Here is a 19394-nt window from a genome sequence, read left to right on the forward strand (position 1 = left end):
ATTTAAGATTTCTATTAGCTTTAATAGAAATTCTATTTTATAAGAGAAAAACTGAGATAATAAAATGTGATATTAAAATAATTTATGTTTACAACCATCTTTTAACATTAAAAAACTTCATATTTGAAGTGCAAGCTGCACATTCACTTTACTTAGTATGGTAATGGGTTTTTTCCCCCAAATTTCCAATGAGAGTGACTTTACTGTAAAACCTATACTCCACATTTAACCATGTTAAATACAGTAGCTTCTTCATTTTTCCCTTTCTCTGAAAGGAAAGAGACAAAAAAGCTTATGTATGTTTGAACTTAGACACCTATAATACATTTTGTTGTGGTTATTCACATTTTTTTGCAATAAAAATACACATCCTTTACTTTCTGTCTATGGATACACATTTCTTGGTTTTTAAGTTCCTCTGGTATGTGTTTTCCACAATGTGTATATTTTGACTACAAAAACAATTTTACATTTTTAAAAACTCATGCTGAAAACTACTGCTATGGAGAGAGGAAAAAGAAGCTAAGTAAACTAAGCAAACCAACAAGAAAGTCCCCCTTGGTACAGTCTAGTTCTATTTGCTCTCCAAATGACCTTGGTTGAAATCTAACTCTTTTCTAATATTGTCACTCAAAATTGGATCCACTTGTCTTTCTCATTAACCATTGAACCTTTACTTGCCACTATAGATTTTGTTCTCCTCAACTGAAGGAAGTAAACCTGTATTTAAATCTAATTATAGCTGTCAGGCTTCTCTTATGAATGCCATACATTTTAATTGATTCAGATTAAGACTGACATATCTCTATAATTATAAAAATCAATAGAAAATTAGCTAGTGTCTTAGAAACAAATTCCTTCTTAAGTAACAAGTTATTATACATCTCACAGAACATAGGCCTGAGAGTAGAGACCACAGTACATGCTCCAAGTGCTGGGTCTGGAAGCAGGTAAGAATCAAAGAAGATCTTCTCTCTCTTCCCCTTCCCCATTTACCTTTGCTTTTGGGTCACACAGAGAAAACAGAGAAGTCCACTGTGAAGGGGAGGTTGAATGAGGAAAAAGATGGGTTGAATTTCCTGGTGCAGCTCAAAAGCTCAATTTTGTTTTATATACTCTATTGAAGTTCTACGTAAAATAATTTTTTGAAGAAAGTCCCAGGTCTTAAAAATGTTTTTAAAGATGTGGAAGCCACATTAGATGGTTCCATTGCAAATGATACTACGAGTTTACACAAATTGATCAGCCCACAGTAGGCTGAAATGTAAAGATCTTGGGTGTTAATAAGATGCGTAACAATGTCAGGTTTGCATGAAATGTTAGGTCTGCAAAGTCAAGCTTGGTTCTCATCTTGGCAGTACTGTACACTTTAAAGCTAGATAAACTCTAATAATTATTAGCGGATATTCATGAGATAGATCACTATACAGTGATGGCCTGATCATAAAAGATACAAAAATATCCTACGTATATTATCAATGCTAAAATAGTATCTACATAGTTCATATATGAACTTCAATAATAGACAGATATTCACTAACTAGAATTTGTGGAATTTCATAAATACCCTCGTGCTGGAATATTCATGTGCCTTGCAGACTTAACAACCGCCTCAAACTTCTCCATGCTTTCTTCAATAGAACAGTTAATATTCTTCTTGCTAAAGGATTCAGATGCAGCACCAAAAACTGAGATCTCAGTGGCTCCAGCAGCAACCTGAAAAATACAATTGAAGGCAAAAACATGTAATTTCAAACATGTAAATGATAGCAATAGAAGAATTATTAACTACTCAATAAAGGCATACATGTATTCTTTAACATTTTCCTTGGAATTCACAATTAGAATCTTCTCATCTTGCCACATATGATCTTTTCAAATTTTAAATGTATTTCGTGATAAGAAAATAATTCCCCAAGCTGCAACACTCATAAATCTGAGGTACAGAAAACAGCAATGATGCTCCAATTTAATTTTATCTTTCCTAAAATATGGGTAGGTATCAAGCATATTTTAACTATAATTATGGAAAATACTGGCACCCCAATAAAGCCATTTAAGATCTATGGAAAACATTATCTTTAGACCAATTATGAGAGAGTAGTAAATGCTTTCTGTTCTTCTCCTCTTTCTAAAACCTAACAGAAAAATGTTTTTCCAATTCATCATTGAGATTTTGCCCCAAATTTTCTTTCTGTCTCTTAAGCTAGCATCCATTGTTTCATACCTTGACTGCTATGGCCATACTTATATGTCTAATGTCTTAACCCTCTTGCCAGTCTTTAAATTCAAAATATTAACCTAATATTTTTCCCTTTTGCCATCTTAAGCCCTTGCTCCAGGCTCCTCCAGTGACTTGTTTTCAAATATCAAATTTCCTAGTTTTCCTGGATTTTTAAAAGAATTTTTATTAATGTATCTGTGGTGTTGTGTCTAGATTCGCCTCTTTTCCTGATACCCTATTCATGTATTAAGAAAAATAAATCTTTTTTTTAATTCAACAAAAAATATAGATTGGCTGAAAATAAAATTTTAAATTCTAAAACCAAATTCTATTTCAATACTCACTGTGTGCCAGGATTTTTGTTAGTACTTTTGTGTGTTCTGTCTGTAACCCACAATCTTACCTATTTTACAGATGAGAAAACTGTGGCTCAAAGAGCTAAGTAACTTGTACAAGGGCCCAAAGGTACTACAGGTTCTCAAGTCTCCTTAAGCACAGGCATGCCTAACTCCCAAGTCACATCTTCCATTCCACTACCTGCCCTTTCAAGCTTTTGCAAGGGGGTGCTCTCAGTTGGTATCTTTTTCAAGATGGAGACATTCCTTATTTTGTTAGGACCAATGACAGCAATATGTATAATTTCTTAAAATGCCTCTTTCTTTACAAGAGAATAAAAATTTTATTATCAAAATAAAAGAAAAATGGTTTTAACAAGATACACAACAGTTAATCTATCAATGAGCATCCACAACCTCAACTTTACACAACACAGTCCCAAATACAAAAGAGAAAAAAAATTCATTAACACCAGAAATATCCAGTGTAAAACTTTTATGGTGAAGCCCTCTAAGCACAACACCTCAAGCTTTCTCAAAATTGCCATATTTTTGTATGTGTCATTATCAAATATTTTTTTTCTTTTGCATATAAATTTTTAAGTCACATAGGATTGGAAGAAACAAGCCACAAGAGAAGAGGGAAAGTTGTTAGATGCAGTTCTAAGTGGCAGTGCTTCACTTCACCTAGAGGGAGGGAACAACAGTAACAGAAAGCCGATCCAAAAAAGTTGACAAATATGATCCATTTCAATAATATTAATAATACTGTACTGAGAAATGTTTAGTTAAATTCTATATTTCTTATTTAAGAGGGAAGCACAAAATACATTTTCAAAGGAACTTCATCAAAATGGATAACTGTATTTTTGTGTTTTGATTCTTGAATGGTTAAAATGGAAGGGTCATTTATGTGGGACACTTCAGTCCATACCAATACTAAGGGGCTACAGATACCCAGGTATTCATGTGCATATATTAGCATAGCATTTATGCAGGCTAACAAGGGAGCTATATCAGATACTGTTTAAACTTTGTAAAGATCCTTAAAACAGTAAGAAGTATACGGATTTAAAAATAATTCACAGCACACTTACAGCACGGTGAAAACCCTGAAGATTAGGAGTAAGGACAGGATATCGAACTCCTGGGTATTGATGAATGCCTTTCATCACCTCAATGTGATCAGCCATCTGAAATATGTAAGAGTATGTTTGGTGAGCATAGATGTTTTAGTAAGAGTCAGAGTGCTCTATGCATTATCATGAGATTGCTATTTGTTCTCATAATGCAAACAGATGCATAAAATGGAGTACAAAAGAGGAAAATTTAACCTATCTTTCCAAGGTTTTATTTTTCTATATTTTCTATGATCCTATAAAAAATCTATGTGATAATATCAAATTTAATAGTTTGCCACGTAGTCTATATAATCTCATAATCAGTACATAGACAGATTATTACTTACATAACCATGTTTCAGAATAATAAATCAAGGCATGAACAATAAATATAAGGAATAAAGTATAAAAAGTGAGCATGAGGAAAGCTATAGAAATATACATTGTATCTTCAATATGGGAATGGATAAGGAAAGACATTTTTTCCCTATATACCTTGGCTTGTTAAAATGAATATTTTTAATTTCAAAATTAAATAAAATTTAATCAAATTACAAATGCTTTTCTTAATAGAACTACACAGTTTAAAAAAATTAAATATTACAATATTTACTCCTATTAGTTCATAGGTCTTCCTCTCAGTGAAATGCCAGTGGAATTAAATACTTTCAGTGAACATAATTTGGATTAATTAAATGAGTTTTAAGTACATTTGAAATTGAAAATATTTAAGATGCAAAAAAAAAAAAAGTACCTCCCATCGACTGCCATCATACCTTACTGGCATTTAAGTCTCCAAGTTTCATTCAACCTAACCGCATTTACTTCTGTCTAAAACATGATTCTTGCTAACTTATTTCTTAGAGTCACATCTACTATCTGCCACTCAATAACTGCATTCTTTACAAAGACTATTCCCCATGGTCATCTACAATGCATAAAAGCCAAATCTCTAATTTCATGCTGAGCCTATTTGACTTTAAGCCAGATGTTTATTAAGCACCTACTGTGTCCAAAACCCTATGCTAGGCCTTGTGGTAAATATAAATACAGGAAAGTAAAGTCCTTGCAGTAAATAATTTGCCATATAGTTGGGGAAATAACACAGATGTACACAGAAACTTAACTATTCAAAGGAATATACTGGTTGTAAACCACAGCACAGGTTATAAGAGTTCAGAATTGGGAAAAGTTGGTCAGGCTTTATAGTCTAGGAAAGTTATAAGAGGTATAGAATACAAACTGCAGAACATGACTACAGCATATTAAAATTTAAAAAGATATGGCCACAGCAATATTTCTAATCCCACATGCTCTTCCAGAAGTTCAACAATCCCTATCAAGAGGTGAACTATATTTACTTCCTACTTGAACCTGGGCAGACTTGTGATTTCTCCGAGAAATAGAATACAGCAGAAATAATAATATGTGACTTCAGAGCCCAGGTTATGGAGAAGTATACAGCTTCCATATGGCTTTCTCTTTGGGGGGAAATCAGCTAACACACTGTGAAAAAATGAGTTTATGCAGAGAGGCCATGTGTGGAAGCCAATGTGGTGAGAACCATGCGAAAAGAAACTAAGGCTCCCAGACAACAACCAGCATCACCCCCTAAACTTGTGATTGAAGGAGTATTCAGATGACCTAAGCCTCCAGCATTCAAGTCACTCAGAGGAAGCCCCACACATTGTAGACCAGACAAGTTGTCCCCCTGTGCCTACCCTCAGATTTCATGAGCAAAGCAAATGTTTATTTACACCACTAAGTTCTCAGTAATTCATTACATAGCCACAGAAGCTGAAACACAGAATAATCAAGAGGGTTGCAAAAGAGGGAGGGATAGTGCAGCAGGAGGAATACACAATCTGGCTAGAGAAGATTATGGGTAAATAATGTGGGAATAGATTATAAATGAAGATAGGGGATGTACACTGTGATGTGTCCTTGAGCCAGGTTCAGATTATTCTAAAAATATAGCATTTATCATGAAGGCAACAGAAAGCCATGGGGAGTGTGTGTTGAATTAGCCAAACATTGGGATAAATGCAGTACTTTGGAAAGATACATTTGGGAGAGATGCAAAGGGAAGTCTGGGAAAGAAGTGAGGCAATTGTCAGGCAATTGTGAGAATGCAACATGCAACAAGTTCCAGGAAAACAGTACTGGGAATAGAAGTCCCAAGCAAAATTAATAGGACACAGTGGGCTACTAGTGTAAGGAAGAGAACTTTACTAGAAAATGTAATCCTCATTATTTTATAGCCTTCTTTTTAAATTATTTATTATTTGTGTATATTTCAACACAGTCCTTCACTAAATATCTATGGATTTAGCCTTTATGTCTGATGCTACAATGTGAACTCTGTGTCTGTCTCTCACATACATAACATACACACATAAATGTACATGCAAATATATACACACAAATTATAATAAAAAATTAAAGTACTACTAATTTCAATCAAAGAAGAGCAAAGTTACTACCTATTTTAGGGAAGTGTAATGAAATCTGAAGCAACACTCTTACTGGAGAGTAGTATTAATCAATGCTACTAGTACTTATGTCAAGTATGTTTAAATATTCATTAAAAACATTTATATAAGTGCTTCTCTAACCAATATACAGATTTGGTTAGTGTGTGCATCATAAAATAGCATAAAGAGGACAAAAACAAGTTTTAATCTTTAAGAAATACAGGCCATATTGACCTGTATGCCATTATTTCATTCTAGATGTAAATGAACAAAAATACTGAAACAGGATGAAAGAAACAAATGATTTAACAGATGTTTCAGTCAGTAAAACTAGAAAACACAGATGATAGATAGTATCCAAATTCCCATGTCATGAAAGTTCAGCTTTGATCATCATTGAAGATACTTTAGTAAAATTATAATACATGAATTTGAATTCAACGAATCAGTACTTTTTAAAAATAGCCACAGTATAATGAGGTCATTCAGGAAGTAATAGCATTCAACCCAAATTTGGTCAATAAAGACACGTATGTAAAGAGCATTAGAAAATCCTGATAGGATATAATTATTACTATGAATAAAATACAAAAGGTTTAAGTTAAAGTATATACCTTCAGTTAAAGTATTATCGCTTCAGTTAAAGGTATAAAATTGTTGCATTTGTTTTGTTTGTTTTTACTCTTAGGAAGTTTATGCTACACTTCAATCTTTAGGTTATTTTAATGTCTCAAGTTTAACTGTTGTTCAAACAATAATGGAACAATTCCTTTACAGTGCTATTTTGACATTTTAATGAAACCTTTCTACATCTGGATTGATTTAACATATTTTAAAGATTTTCCTGTGACTTTTCATTTAATAAAAATCCCCATAATTTGGTTGATAATATGCTTGCTATCACCTGACCACAGTCTGGAAATGGCAATATCTATGTCTATCTGGCCAACAAAAAAGGCTATACCATGGTTAATCAGTTTCTTAGGCATCCACATTTATATATGAATTAAAATAACAATTTCTGTGCAAGACATTGCAAGGGTATTATAGATATGAAAAAATTCATAAAGATTAGAGTATAATAGGCCTATAGTTTAGAAACTGTATTTGCTACTATCATGGGTTAATTAAATTTAGATACTCCATATATATTTAGATATCTTTTTAACATTTTGTCATTATCTGAATATTATAGTGTCCTAAATACATAGTGTCCTCATCCAAATTCCCTGAGTTTATTAGGACTTCAAGGTAATGCACAAGTATACAGTCATAAACAATGACAAGCAATTTCTCATAAACTTATGAAAGAAAATATAGTAGTTTCAGTTATATTTTATACACAGACTATTACATTTATATGGATGTACACATATATGCATATATATTGATATATTGATGGCATACAAAAGTTAATTTTAAAATTTCTAAGACATTAAAAATCATTTTCAAAATTTATTTCAACATTTGAATACTGATTCAGTATTTTATACCCTTACTACATATTTAACATGGCATAGAAAAAATGAAGCAGATACAGTTCCTACACATATAACACACAGGCCAGTAGGAAAAGATATGTATGTATACGTGTAGACACCAAATCACAAAATACAAATGTCATGTGGTTGGAGTTTAATAGAGCACAGATAAGAAAGGATTTTTTTTTGTAAACTAAACTAGAATAATGACAAATACTTAAGCTAAGTGTTGTCTAGGCTAATTGTAAATAACTCAGGGGTCTGTTTTTTTGTAACAGAGAAATTTATTCATGAGAGTTTAATGAAGCAAAAGTATTCATTGAGCCTGAAACTATTCAAATATATTCCTAGAATGAAGCCATTCACATATATTTTCTATGATAAATTTAACTTTCTATGTACTGTAAAAGGAAAGAGTTTAATAAGCCTAAACTAAAAACATACTCGTTTAGTAAAATTCTTCAGATAATTATGGAGAGAAATATTATCTAGATTTTTTTTATCACACAGGTCTTCCATTTTCAAGTCCAATGAAAGTAAAAATACCTATTACACTTTATCTGTCTTCCAAATAATAGCTGACAGAGAACACAGAATATTCACTAAGTAAATTTTGTTCAATTCCAAATGAATATATATGTTGCCTGAGATGTTCAATCAAGTGAAATAAATATAATTTTAGATAAAAATGCAGAAAAATTGACAGGTTCTGTTCTTTTTTATAAGAACTGATCCATTTACTTAGCAATGATTAATATTTATTTTTCCTTTTCCCAGAACAACTGCAATTATGAAGATAACACATGGTACAGGTTTTTAAGTTCCAGAGCTGCATTATAAAATTTTATATGGAAGTATTTTATACATATTGATGACACATAAAACTGCTACATTTATTATTTTAACTCAATAAGAGTTTAGTACTAATAGATTACAAAATACATGAGAAGAGCTGAGTTGTTTTGTATCACCTTAGAAACTATTCAATGCATCTCTGGTTCTGCTGAATGTGAGGAAACTGTACTATGTTATAGGGTGGAAGTGTGAAAGCATCAAGACTTTAAGTTAGCACTCTGTTTTTTTTTTTTTTTTATGGGAAAGGTGTTCTGAGTAGAATCTAAAATTCATGTGAGGAAAGAATATTAAGAGATGCCATCTTTACAGTGCTATCTGCAAAGCGCTCTCTGCAAAATTATATAACTTGACCACCTCTTACAACTAGATATTATAACCTAAATACAGAACTCTGCTTTTATTCCTTTTCTCTCTCTGACCTGGTCCAGTCAGTATGACCAAGTCAAGCATCATCAAGGAGTGGGCATTACCCATTGCCCTTCCTTCATTCCATTCATCTTCTAAGAAAAATTGTTTCCTCGCCTGCACTCTAACAAGAGTTCTCCACCTGATTTCTTCTCACAGTATCTTAGGAGGGAAACTGAGGAGTGTTAGAAGCAATAGTACAAGACATCTAGAAAGTCTAAATAATCAAAATGCAATAAAGTTAGAGGAAAACGCATGGGGTGTGAGAGGTATGTCTTGGTGGTAAGATGCTTATATTACTCTGGAGCAATGAAGTGTATGATGAGTAGACAAAAGGGCAATTATACAAAATTCTGCACTAATCTATAGAATGGGTCTGCTCTAATGGTCTTCAAGTAATGAACATATAGATTGGAATACCATTGAATTGCTTTAAATTGCTAATATTATATTTCTTTATGTATGAATTCAGTCACAAACTTTGCCACTAGGGACAGCTCATGATTACTACACTTTTCAATAATATCAGTGTAAATATTCTCATATATTTAAAATACATAAAATACATTATATAACATATAGTACTCAATTACACTTCCTATTAAAACTGTCTCTGTAGGGTTAAGCAAGGAGTCCATATTCACAATGTCCTACAATATCTGGGACCAAAAGTATATAAATATTTGTTGAGAAAAAAGTTTCAAAATGTACAGAGCAAGAAGCCAGTCTTTAGAAATTTTTTCTAAATATTTTATGTGTAAAATTATGTAATGAACCAATTTCCACCAATGTCAAATTAAATGAAAGTCTTTTCTTAACAGAAATATATATATTCAAAATACAGGACATAAAATTTTAAATACATCATTTATATTTTTATATTTTATAAAAATTTCAGCATAATCTATACATCAAAATCATTCATTGTGAAGGGCACAAAACTATAGTAATTCTTCTAAAGCAGTGTATTTGTGCATAATGTACCATATCACATACCAAAAACAATAACAACAAAAAACCTTTAACACCAGAAAAAACTGAATCCTCTTTTTAGCTTCTCCAAAGAAAATATTATAAAGTGCTATTATGAGAAAGACTCAAACAAAAAATAAGCAGTCAAAAAATGGAGAAAAAATTAAGAAATGGAAAACCAGAACAAAACTACAACTAGCAATAAGATTGCATCAGTAATTTGAAATCTCAGAACAAAGAAAAGCTCACTGGTGAGTTCTACCAAACATTTAAAGAAGTCTTAATGCCAATCCTTCTTCAACTCTTGCAGAAAATTCAAGAGAAGGGAATACTTCCAAACTCATCTTATAAGACCATGCATTAGGGGAGCTGGTCTTATAAGACCTTGATACTAAAACCAGAAAAGAGGCTACAAGAAAACTACAGGCCAATATCCTAATAGACACAAAAGAAATAATCCTCCACAGAATACTAGCAAACTAAACTCCATAGAACATGTAAAGGATCATACACCATGCCCAAGTGGGATTTATCCCTGGGATGCTGGAAAGATTCAACATGCACAAAGAAATTAATGTGATACATTACAATGACAGAATCAAGAATGATCATATCAATGTATGTCAAAATTTAACCAAAAATCCTTCATCAAAAATCATATGACTAAATTCAACACTATTTTATGATTAAAAACTCACAAATAAAACTTTAGTAATAGAATAAAATTACCTCAGCATAATAAGGACCATATATGCAGCCCACAGTTATCATCATGTTCAATAGTAAAAAACTTTTCCTCTGAATTAGTGATTTAACAGTATGCCCACTCTTTCCATTTCCATTCAATATAGAATTACAAGTCCTAACCAAAGCAATTAGGCAAGAAAAAGAAATAAAGGCATGCAAAGAAGAAGATGTAAAAGTATTTCTGTTCACAGATGACATGATCTTATATGTAGAAAACTCTAAGTTCCACATAAACAAAAACAATAACCTCTTAGAACTAATACAAAATTCAGTAAAGTTGCAGGATTCAAAATCAGCACACAACAACCAGTTGCATTTATGTACAGTAACAACAAACCATCCCAAAAGGAAACTAAGAAAACAATATCATTTACAATAACATTTAAAAAAATACTTAGGAACAAAGTTAACCAAGGAGATGAAAGAACTGTACCTGAAAACTATAAAACTTTAAAGAAAAATTTAACGAAGTTAGAAATAAACAGAAAAACATTCCATGTAAGATTTTGTACTGTGAAAATGTCATTACCCAAAGTGATCTATAAATTAAACATGCAATCCCTATCAAAATCTCGTTTTTTTACCAAAATAGAAAAACAATCCTAACATCTATACACAACTATGAAGAAACCCAAATAAACAAATTAATCTTGAGAAAGAAGAATAAAGCTGGATATATCACACTTCATGATTTCAAAATATACTTCAAAGCTATAATAATTAAAACAGCATGGAAGACAGATATATAAACTAATGGAGACGAATACTAGCTGAGAAGTAAACTGATACATATATGTTCAATTGATCCTTGACAAGGATGCCAAAAATACACAATGGAGAAAAGATAATCTCTTCAACAAATGGTGCTAGAAAAATTAGATAACATGTAAAAGAATGAAATTGGATCCTGAATTTACACTACACACCAAAATAAACCCCAAATCAACTGAAATTTAAGATCTGGAAATGTAAAAGTCCTAGGTAAAAACAAAAAAGAAAACAGCTCATAGCACCCATCTTGGCAATGACTAATTGTATATGACACCAAAAGGACAGTCAACAAAAAGCAAAAACAGACAAGAGGGACTTCACCAAACTAAAGTTTCTGCACAGCAAAGAAAACAGTTAACAGAGCAAAAAGGGAGCCCCCAAATTGGAAGGAAATATTTATAAGCCATATATCAGGTAACAGTTTAATATCCAAGATATAGTAGGAATTCTGCCAACCTTATCGTAACGATAACAACCCAATTAAAAAATAGACAAAGGATTTCCATAGACATACCTCCAAGGTAACAGACATATCTCATATGGCTGACATATGAAAAGATGCTCAATATCACTAATCATCAGGAAACACAAATCAAAACCACAATAAGACAGTATCTTATACTTCTTAGGATGGCTAGTATAAAAAACAGACGATAATATGTGCTGGCAATTGATGTAGAAAAAATAGAACTAACTGGTGGAAATGCAAAATGGCACACACACTGTGGACACAGTATGGACATTACTCAAAAAACTAAAAATAGAAACACCAATGTTGCAGAAAACCTACATCTAGGCATTTATCCATAATAATTAAAATCGGAATCTTGAACAGGTATCTGCATTCCTGAGACAGGATTATTCACAATACCCAACATGAAATAATCTAAATATCCAAGGATGAATGAATGTACAAAGAAAATGTGGCCAAACCCACAATAAAATATCATAAGCCTTAAAAAAGAAGAAAATTCTGTGAAATGCAACAACACAGATAAACCTTGAGTACATTATGCTAAATGAAAGAAGCCAATTGCAAAATGATAAATACTGCATAATTATATTTATATGGGGTATCTAATATAATCAAACACATAGCACCATAGAGTACAATGGTGATTGTGAGGGGCTGAAGATAAGGGAGAAATGAGAAGTTGTTATTCAATGGGTACAGTTTCAGTTATGCAAGATGGTTAATTAAGTTCTGAATCTGCTGTACAACATTCTGCCTATGTTAGCAATACTATACTGTACCTTGAAACTCTTGTTAAGAGGATAGATTTCAATTCAAAGAGTTAAGATGATGGAGCAGCATGGAGACCTTCAGCTTGTTTCATCCCTACAATGCAGTTAGATCAGCACTATGTGATTTTGAAGACCTAGGAAACTGATCTGAGGATGAACACAAAAATTGCATAATTTGAACCACAAAACTCAGCAGGTATGTAGCGTAGAAAGGTGAACTGGGGGAAAGAAAAGCTGTGGAGGGTAGCAGCCCATTTTCACAGAGAGAGGACAAAGAGAGAAAGAGAAAGGGGAGAGTGGTGTGCATGGGGATCCTGCAAGAAAAACACTCCCCTTTGAAAGTAGCTGGAAAGAGAGTGAAAACACTCACAGGGGACTGAACAAGGAAAGTGTTCCCCAAAACCACTGACTGGAAGAAAGGAGAGGGTTACAAACCACCAGGATTCTATAAACAGCACAGAGTCTGAAGTTTCAGAGCTTGGCACTTGGTGGTGCTCTTGTGAGGAAGCCAGGTGAATCTCAAGGAACAGGCGGTAGGGTCTGAGGGGTCAGTGTGCCACACAGAGAGAAGTGGTTCCCATGCTTGGAGTGCATTTGGTAGAGGCCATAGAACCTCCCTGTAGAAAAAGGTCCCAGCATACCCTGGAGAGCAGCCGTGTTTGCTCGTATTGGGACAAAGACACCAGAGTGTCCTGAAACCTGATGCCAGCTGTGTGGTGTGATTTGCCACATTCTCTGAACCTCTGCTGCTGCACAATTGCATGAATGTTTTCTTGGGCAAGCCAGCACCTGGCCATTGCTCAGCAAGACCCTCCCTCAGACACTTGGCATGGATCCAAGCCATGGGGATGTCTGAAGTTTGGGGTTTTGAAACACAACCCCATATGAGATAAAATTCTGGAGAAAGGCACTCACCTGGTCGGCAGACAGCTTGGACACAGATAGGGTAGAGGTGGGGAGTGGACAGAGTCCAGAGACAAAGTAGGGGTGCTTGATCACAGGTCGGGGAGAGTGGAAAATTCCTGGTATAGTGGCTAGGGAGCTGGGTGAAGCCATTTTCACTTGTCCTGTGCACATGCATTTCACTCAGGCACACTTATTGCAATAAACTAAGCAGTGCCACCTAGTGGAAATCAGAGCCACTATACCAATCCTCTCCCAACTACATCGTCCAAGCACATCCTACTGAAGACCAGCAAAAGTCACTCCACCTGCTTAGTGTAGACACTATAGAGTGCTTCATATTTTCAGTTCTAGAAAAAAAAGGGATGTAACTCCATTCAGGTTTCACTCTGCTTGCTTGTTAATTTATTTTGCTTCTGTCTTTGCTTAAATTGTTTTCCTTTTTCATTATTTTTCTTAGATACAAAGAGAATTTAGTTTTTAAATTTTTATTCTATTTCATATTATTCTACATTTTCTATTCTATCTTTTTTAAAATTGTTTTCATTTTTTCTTATCTTTTTCCTTTCTTTTCTTTCCCTTTTTACTGTATTCTATAAAGCTTCTTTCAACAAGGAGACCAAAACACAACTGGGATCTAGCTTCAAATCACAGACAAGGAAAGAATTATGAAACCAGAAAGAGGAAAAAAAGTCCTTAACCTATAAGGGAAGACAGATCAGGTTTGAAGCAGACCTATCCACAGAAACTTGGCAGGCCAGAAAAGAATGGTAAGATATATTCAATATGCTGAATCAGAAAAATATGCAGCCAAAAACTCTTTACTAGAAGGCTGTCATTCAAAACAGAAGGAGAGATAAAGAGCTTCCCAGACCAACAAAAAGTAAAGGAGTTCATGACCACTAAACCAGTCCTGCAAGAAATTTTAAGGGGGACTTTTTCAATGGATAAAGGACAAAACAAAACAAAAAAGACCAAAAGCAACAAAAACCAGAAAGTACCAGAGACCACCATCAGAAACACCAACTCATCAGGCCACACAATGGCACTTAATTCATATCTTTCAGTATTCACTCTAAATGTAAATAAACTAAACATTCCAATCAAAAGACATAGAGCATTAGAATGGATAAGAAAACAAGACACATCTATATACTGTTTACACATCTTCAGGTTCAAAGTAGGGGGATGGGAACCATTTATCATGCTAACGGTCACCAAAAGAAAGCTGGAGTAACCATACTTACATCAGACAAATTAGATTTTAAAACCAAGACTGTAACAAGACATGAAGAACATTGTATCATAATTAAGGGGTCCATCCACCAAGAAGATGTAACAATTGTAAATATTTATGCCCCCAACATGAAAGCATGAAAGAACCCAAATATATAACTTAATCACAAACAAAGAAACTCATTGATAATACTACAATAGTAGGGGACTTCAATACCCCACTTACAGCAATGGATAGATTACGTAAGCAGAAAATGAACACGGAAACAAAGGTTTGAATGACACACGGGACCTGCGGGACTTAGCAGATATATTCAGAAGATTTCATCCTAAAGCAGAATACATTCTTTTCAAGTGTACATGTAACATTCTCCAGAATAGACTGCATACTGGGTCACAAATCAGTGCTCAACAAGTACAAAAAGATTGATATCATACCATGCATATATTCAGACCACATCACTATGAAACTTGAAATCAACCACAAGAAAAACTTTGGAAAGAGGATGAATACTTGGAGATTAAAGAACATCCCACTAAAGAATGAATGGTTTTATCAAGAATTTAACAGAAAATTAAAAAGTGCATGGAAGCCAATGAACATGGTAACACAGCAGCCCAAAACTTCTAGGATGCATCAAAGGTGGTCATAAGAGGGAAGTATGTAGCAATCCAGGCCTTCCTAAAGAAGGAAGAAAGGTCTCAGAACCACAACCTAGCCTTATACCTTAAAGAGCTGGAAAAAGAATAGCACAGCAAATAATGCCTAAAACTAGCAAAAGAAGGGAAATAGTAAACATTAGAGCAGAAATCAATGATATAAAAGACATGGGCGCGCGCGCGCGCGCGCACACACACACACTAAACTAGGTCAACAAAACCAGGAGTTTGTTCTTTGAAATAATTAACAAAAATCACTAAACCCTTCACCAGATTTATCATAAAGAAAAAGGAAAGGACCCAAATAAATATAATCACAAATCAAAGAGGAGAGATCACAACAAACATCACAGAAATACTACTACTGCTGCTACTACTACTACTACTACTATTACTAATACTATTAATACTACTACTAATTTTAAAAGAGTATTATTAGCAATTATATGCCAACAAATTAGGCAATATGGAAGAAATGGACAAATTTCTAGAAACATATAAACTACCAAAATTGAAACAGAAAGAAATAGAAAATTTGAACAGACCCTTAACCAGCAAAGAAATTGAATCAATAACCAAAATTCTCCCAATAAATAAGAGTCCAGGGCTGGATGGCTTTCTAGGGGAATTCTACCAAACATTTAAAGAAGAGTTAACACCTATTCTTTTGAAGCTGGTTCAAAAATAGAAATGGAAGGAAAATTTCCAAACTCATTCTACAAGGCCTGCAGTACTTGGATTCCAAAACGAGACAAAGACTGCAGTGAAAAGAATTATAGACCAATTTTCCTGATGATATGAATGCAAAAAATTCTCAACAGGACACTAGCAAACCAGATCCAATAATACACTAAAAAAATAATTCACCACAATGAAGTAGAATTTATTCCTAAGATGCAGGGCTAGTTCAATATATGCAAATCAATCAATGTGATACATCACATTAATAAAAAAAGGATAAGAACCACGTGATCCTCTCAATAGAAGCAGAAAAAGCATCTGACAGAATAAAACAACATTTCTTGATAAAAACCCTCAAGAAAGTAGGGATAGAAGAAATATACCTAAATATCATCAAGGCCATTTATGAAAGATCCATTGGTAATATCATCCTCAACAGGGAAGAACTAAAAACTTTCCCTCTAAGGTTGAGAACGCGACAGGGATGTCCACTCTCACCAAAAGTCATTCAACAGAGTATTAGAAGTCCTAGCCTCAGTAATCAGACAACACAAAGAAATAAAGGCATCAAAATCAGCAAGAAGGAAATAAAACTTTCACTCTTTGCAGAGGACATGATACTCTATGTGGAAAACCCAAAAGACTCCACCAAAAAAAAAAAAAAAAAACTGTTAGAACTGATTCATGAATTTGGCAAAGTCGCAGGATATAAAATCAATGCACAGAAATCAGTTGCATTTCTATACACCAATAATGAAGCAAAAGAAAGAGAAGTCAAAGAATCTATCCCATTTACAATTGCACCAAAACCCATTAAATATCTAGGAATAATAAACCTAACCAAGGGGGTGAAAAATCCATACACTGAAAACTATAGATAGCTTATAAAAGAAATTGGAGAAGACACAAAGAAATGCGAAAACATTCCATGCTCATGGATTGGAAGAACAATTATTGTTACAATGTCCATACTACCCAAAGCAATCTACATATTCAGTGCAATCCATATCAAATTAACACCAGCATTTTTCACGGAGATGGAACAAACAATTGCAAAATTTGTATGGAACCATCAAAGACCTCAAATAACCCAAGTAATGTTGAAAAAGCAAACCAAAGCTGGAGGTATCACAATTCTGGACTTCAAGCTGTATTACAAAGCTACAATCATCATGATAGTATGGTTCTAGTACAAAAACAGACACACAGATAAATGGAACAGAATAGAGAAATGGACCCACAATGTATGGCCAACTAATCTTTGACAAATCAGAAAAAAAAATCTAATGGAAAAAAGACAGTCTCTTCAGCAATGGTGTTGGGAAAACTGGACAGCAGTTATGCGGAAGAATGAACTTGGACCACTTTCATATATCATAAGAAAAATAAACTTCAAAAGGCATGAAAGATATAAATGCAAGACAGGAAGCCATCAAAATGCTAGAGTAGAAGACAGGAAAGAACCTCTTTGACCTTGGCTGCACCAACTTCTTACCTGATGTGTCTTCAAAGGCAAGGGATACAAAAGCAAAAATGAACTACTGTCAAGATAAAAAGTTTATATACAGCAAAGGGAACAATCAACAAAACTAACAAGCAACCTATAGAATAGGAGAAGATATTTGCAAGTGACATATCAGATTAAAGGTTAATATCCAAAATCTATAAGGAACTTATCAAACTGAACACCCAAAAAATATTCCAGTGAAGAAATAAGTAAAAGACATGAATAGACACTTTTCCAAAGAAAATATCCAGATGGCTATCAAACGTGTGTGTATAACATCGCTCTCCTCACATTTTGTATAATTTGTTGTTTTATGTGTCTCCTTCCCTGACTAAATTATTAGCTCCTTGAAGACTCTGCATAAAAGGAACACTTAATAAATGGTTGTTGAGGGGCGCCTGGGTGCCTCAATCACTTGAGCATTCAGCTGTTGCTTTCAACTCAGGTCATGATCTAAGGATCATGGAATTGAGCCCCGTATTGGGCTCCGCACTGAGCATGGAGACTGCTTAAAATACTCTTTCTCTCTCTTTCTCCTTCTGCCTCTCTTCCCCACTCATGCTAATATAAATTAAAATAAATAAAAAATGGTTGATGAAATGAACTGAAATTTCTTTCTTGCCCTTTATTCTATTTTGATCTCAACCCATCCTGAACCATGATTCTTTCTCTCTACTAATTCTTCTAAGATTTTACTTCTAGCAAGGAGGGTGATGATAAAAACAGGCATTCACTTTATGCTGGTCTATATGTTATGTCTGTGTTTTGAATTCTTTATATGCATTATCTCTTTAAACATTTTTAACTACCCAACAAGAGGGGCAATTTTTGTAGAAGATGACTGGAGATACCGAGGATGAGCGAGATTACCCAACTAGTGACTCGGAGAGATGAGATGAGGCCCAAGTCTACCTGACTGGAAAGCATATTCTCTTTGATAAATATATTCCTTATAGCATCTACTTTCTGCATCTACCCTCTTGGTCGTTGTTGAAGATTTTGTGCATCACAATGTCAAGGGAGTAGCTCCTAGAAAGACCCCATCCTTAAGCTAAACAATTTGGGTGGGGAATCATGGTTTAATATTCTAAACCAGTGTCTCTCAAACTAGATAAACCATCAGAATTATTTAGTATATTTTAAAATATATAGATTTCTTGGACCTATCTGTACAGATTCTGATTCTGCTCTACTGCAGGACCCAGGAATCTATAGTTTCAAAACTTCTCAGGAGATGCTAGACATCAACAAGAAAGAATCACGGTGGATTTAGACACAAAGGCTGTTACTGGCTTCTGCTCAGAGGAAGACAAATCAAATCAGTGCATTTGAGAGCCCCCACTCCTGCTTCAATAAAGAACATTAATTTTATTTTTTTTCAGAGGTAAATGATGGCTATGTGTACCTAAAATGACTGCAGTATGAGAGAAAGCTTCTTTAAAAAAAAACAACACAAAAATATTTAACTTTTGTAAATTTCACTGAACTATATGGCCAGTTGAGTACATTGCTAGCACCCTCCCAGGGCCTTGGGAGGCAGCTATTTAAATATTTTAAGGTAATTTTCCTGTCTGTAGAACATATCATGGTTCTAAAAAGATGTTTTATCCAGGGTGAAAAAATCCCATGGATTTAAAAATAAATAAAAGTTTGGAAATTACCAGGCTTGGTGATATTTCTTACTTTGCTCTTCACAATATTAAGATAGTTAAGGATTTTCCTGAAATACACATTCACAATGTCTATAGTATTCTTTTCCTTTGCCAGTCCAGAAAAA

The 19394-nt window shown here is 33.8% G+C and overlaps 1 protein-coding gene and 1 long non-coding RNA gene across 4 annotated transcripts in view; one reads left to right on the forward strand and one right to left on the reverse strand.

The window, feature by feature from the left end:
- Positions 1-19394, forward strand: part of LOC144235539 (uncharacterized) — a 162947-nt gene that overhangs the window by 128740 nt on the left and 14813 nt on the right. The gene's annotated exons all lie outside the window — the stretch shown is intronic.
- Positions 1-19394, reverse strand: part of HMGCLL1 (3-hydroxy-3-methylglutaryl-CoA lyase like 1) — a 183149-nt gene that overhangs the window by 101370 nt on the left and 62385 nt on the right. For both annotated transcript variants that reach the window (XM_077769097.1, XM_077769096.1), the window contains exons 4-5: positions 3657-3752; positions 1568-1716 (exon numbers count right to left, since the gene is read on the reverse strand). In XM_077769097.1, coding sequence (XP_077625223.1) covers positions 1568-1716; positions 3657-3752 — 245 coding nt within the window. The remainder of the gene's footprint in view (positions 1-1567; positions 1717-3656; positions 3753-19394) is intronic.

The sequence above is a fragment of the Crocuta crocuta genome, unplaced genomic scaffold (assembly GCF_008692635.1).
Source record: "Crocuta crocuta isolate KB4526 unplaced genomic scaffold, BGI_CrCroc_1.0 scaffold205, whole genome shotgun sequence".
Classification (NCBI taxonomy): Eukaryota; Metazoa; Chordata; class Mammalia; order Carnivora; family Hyaenidae; genus Crocuta; species Crocuta crocuta.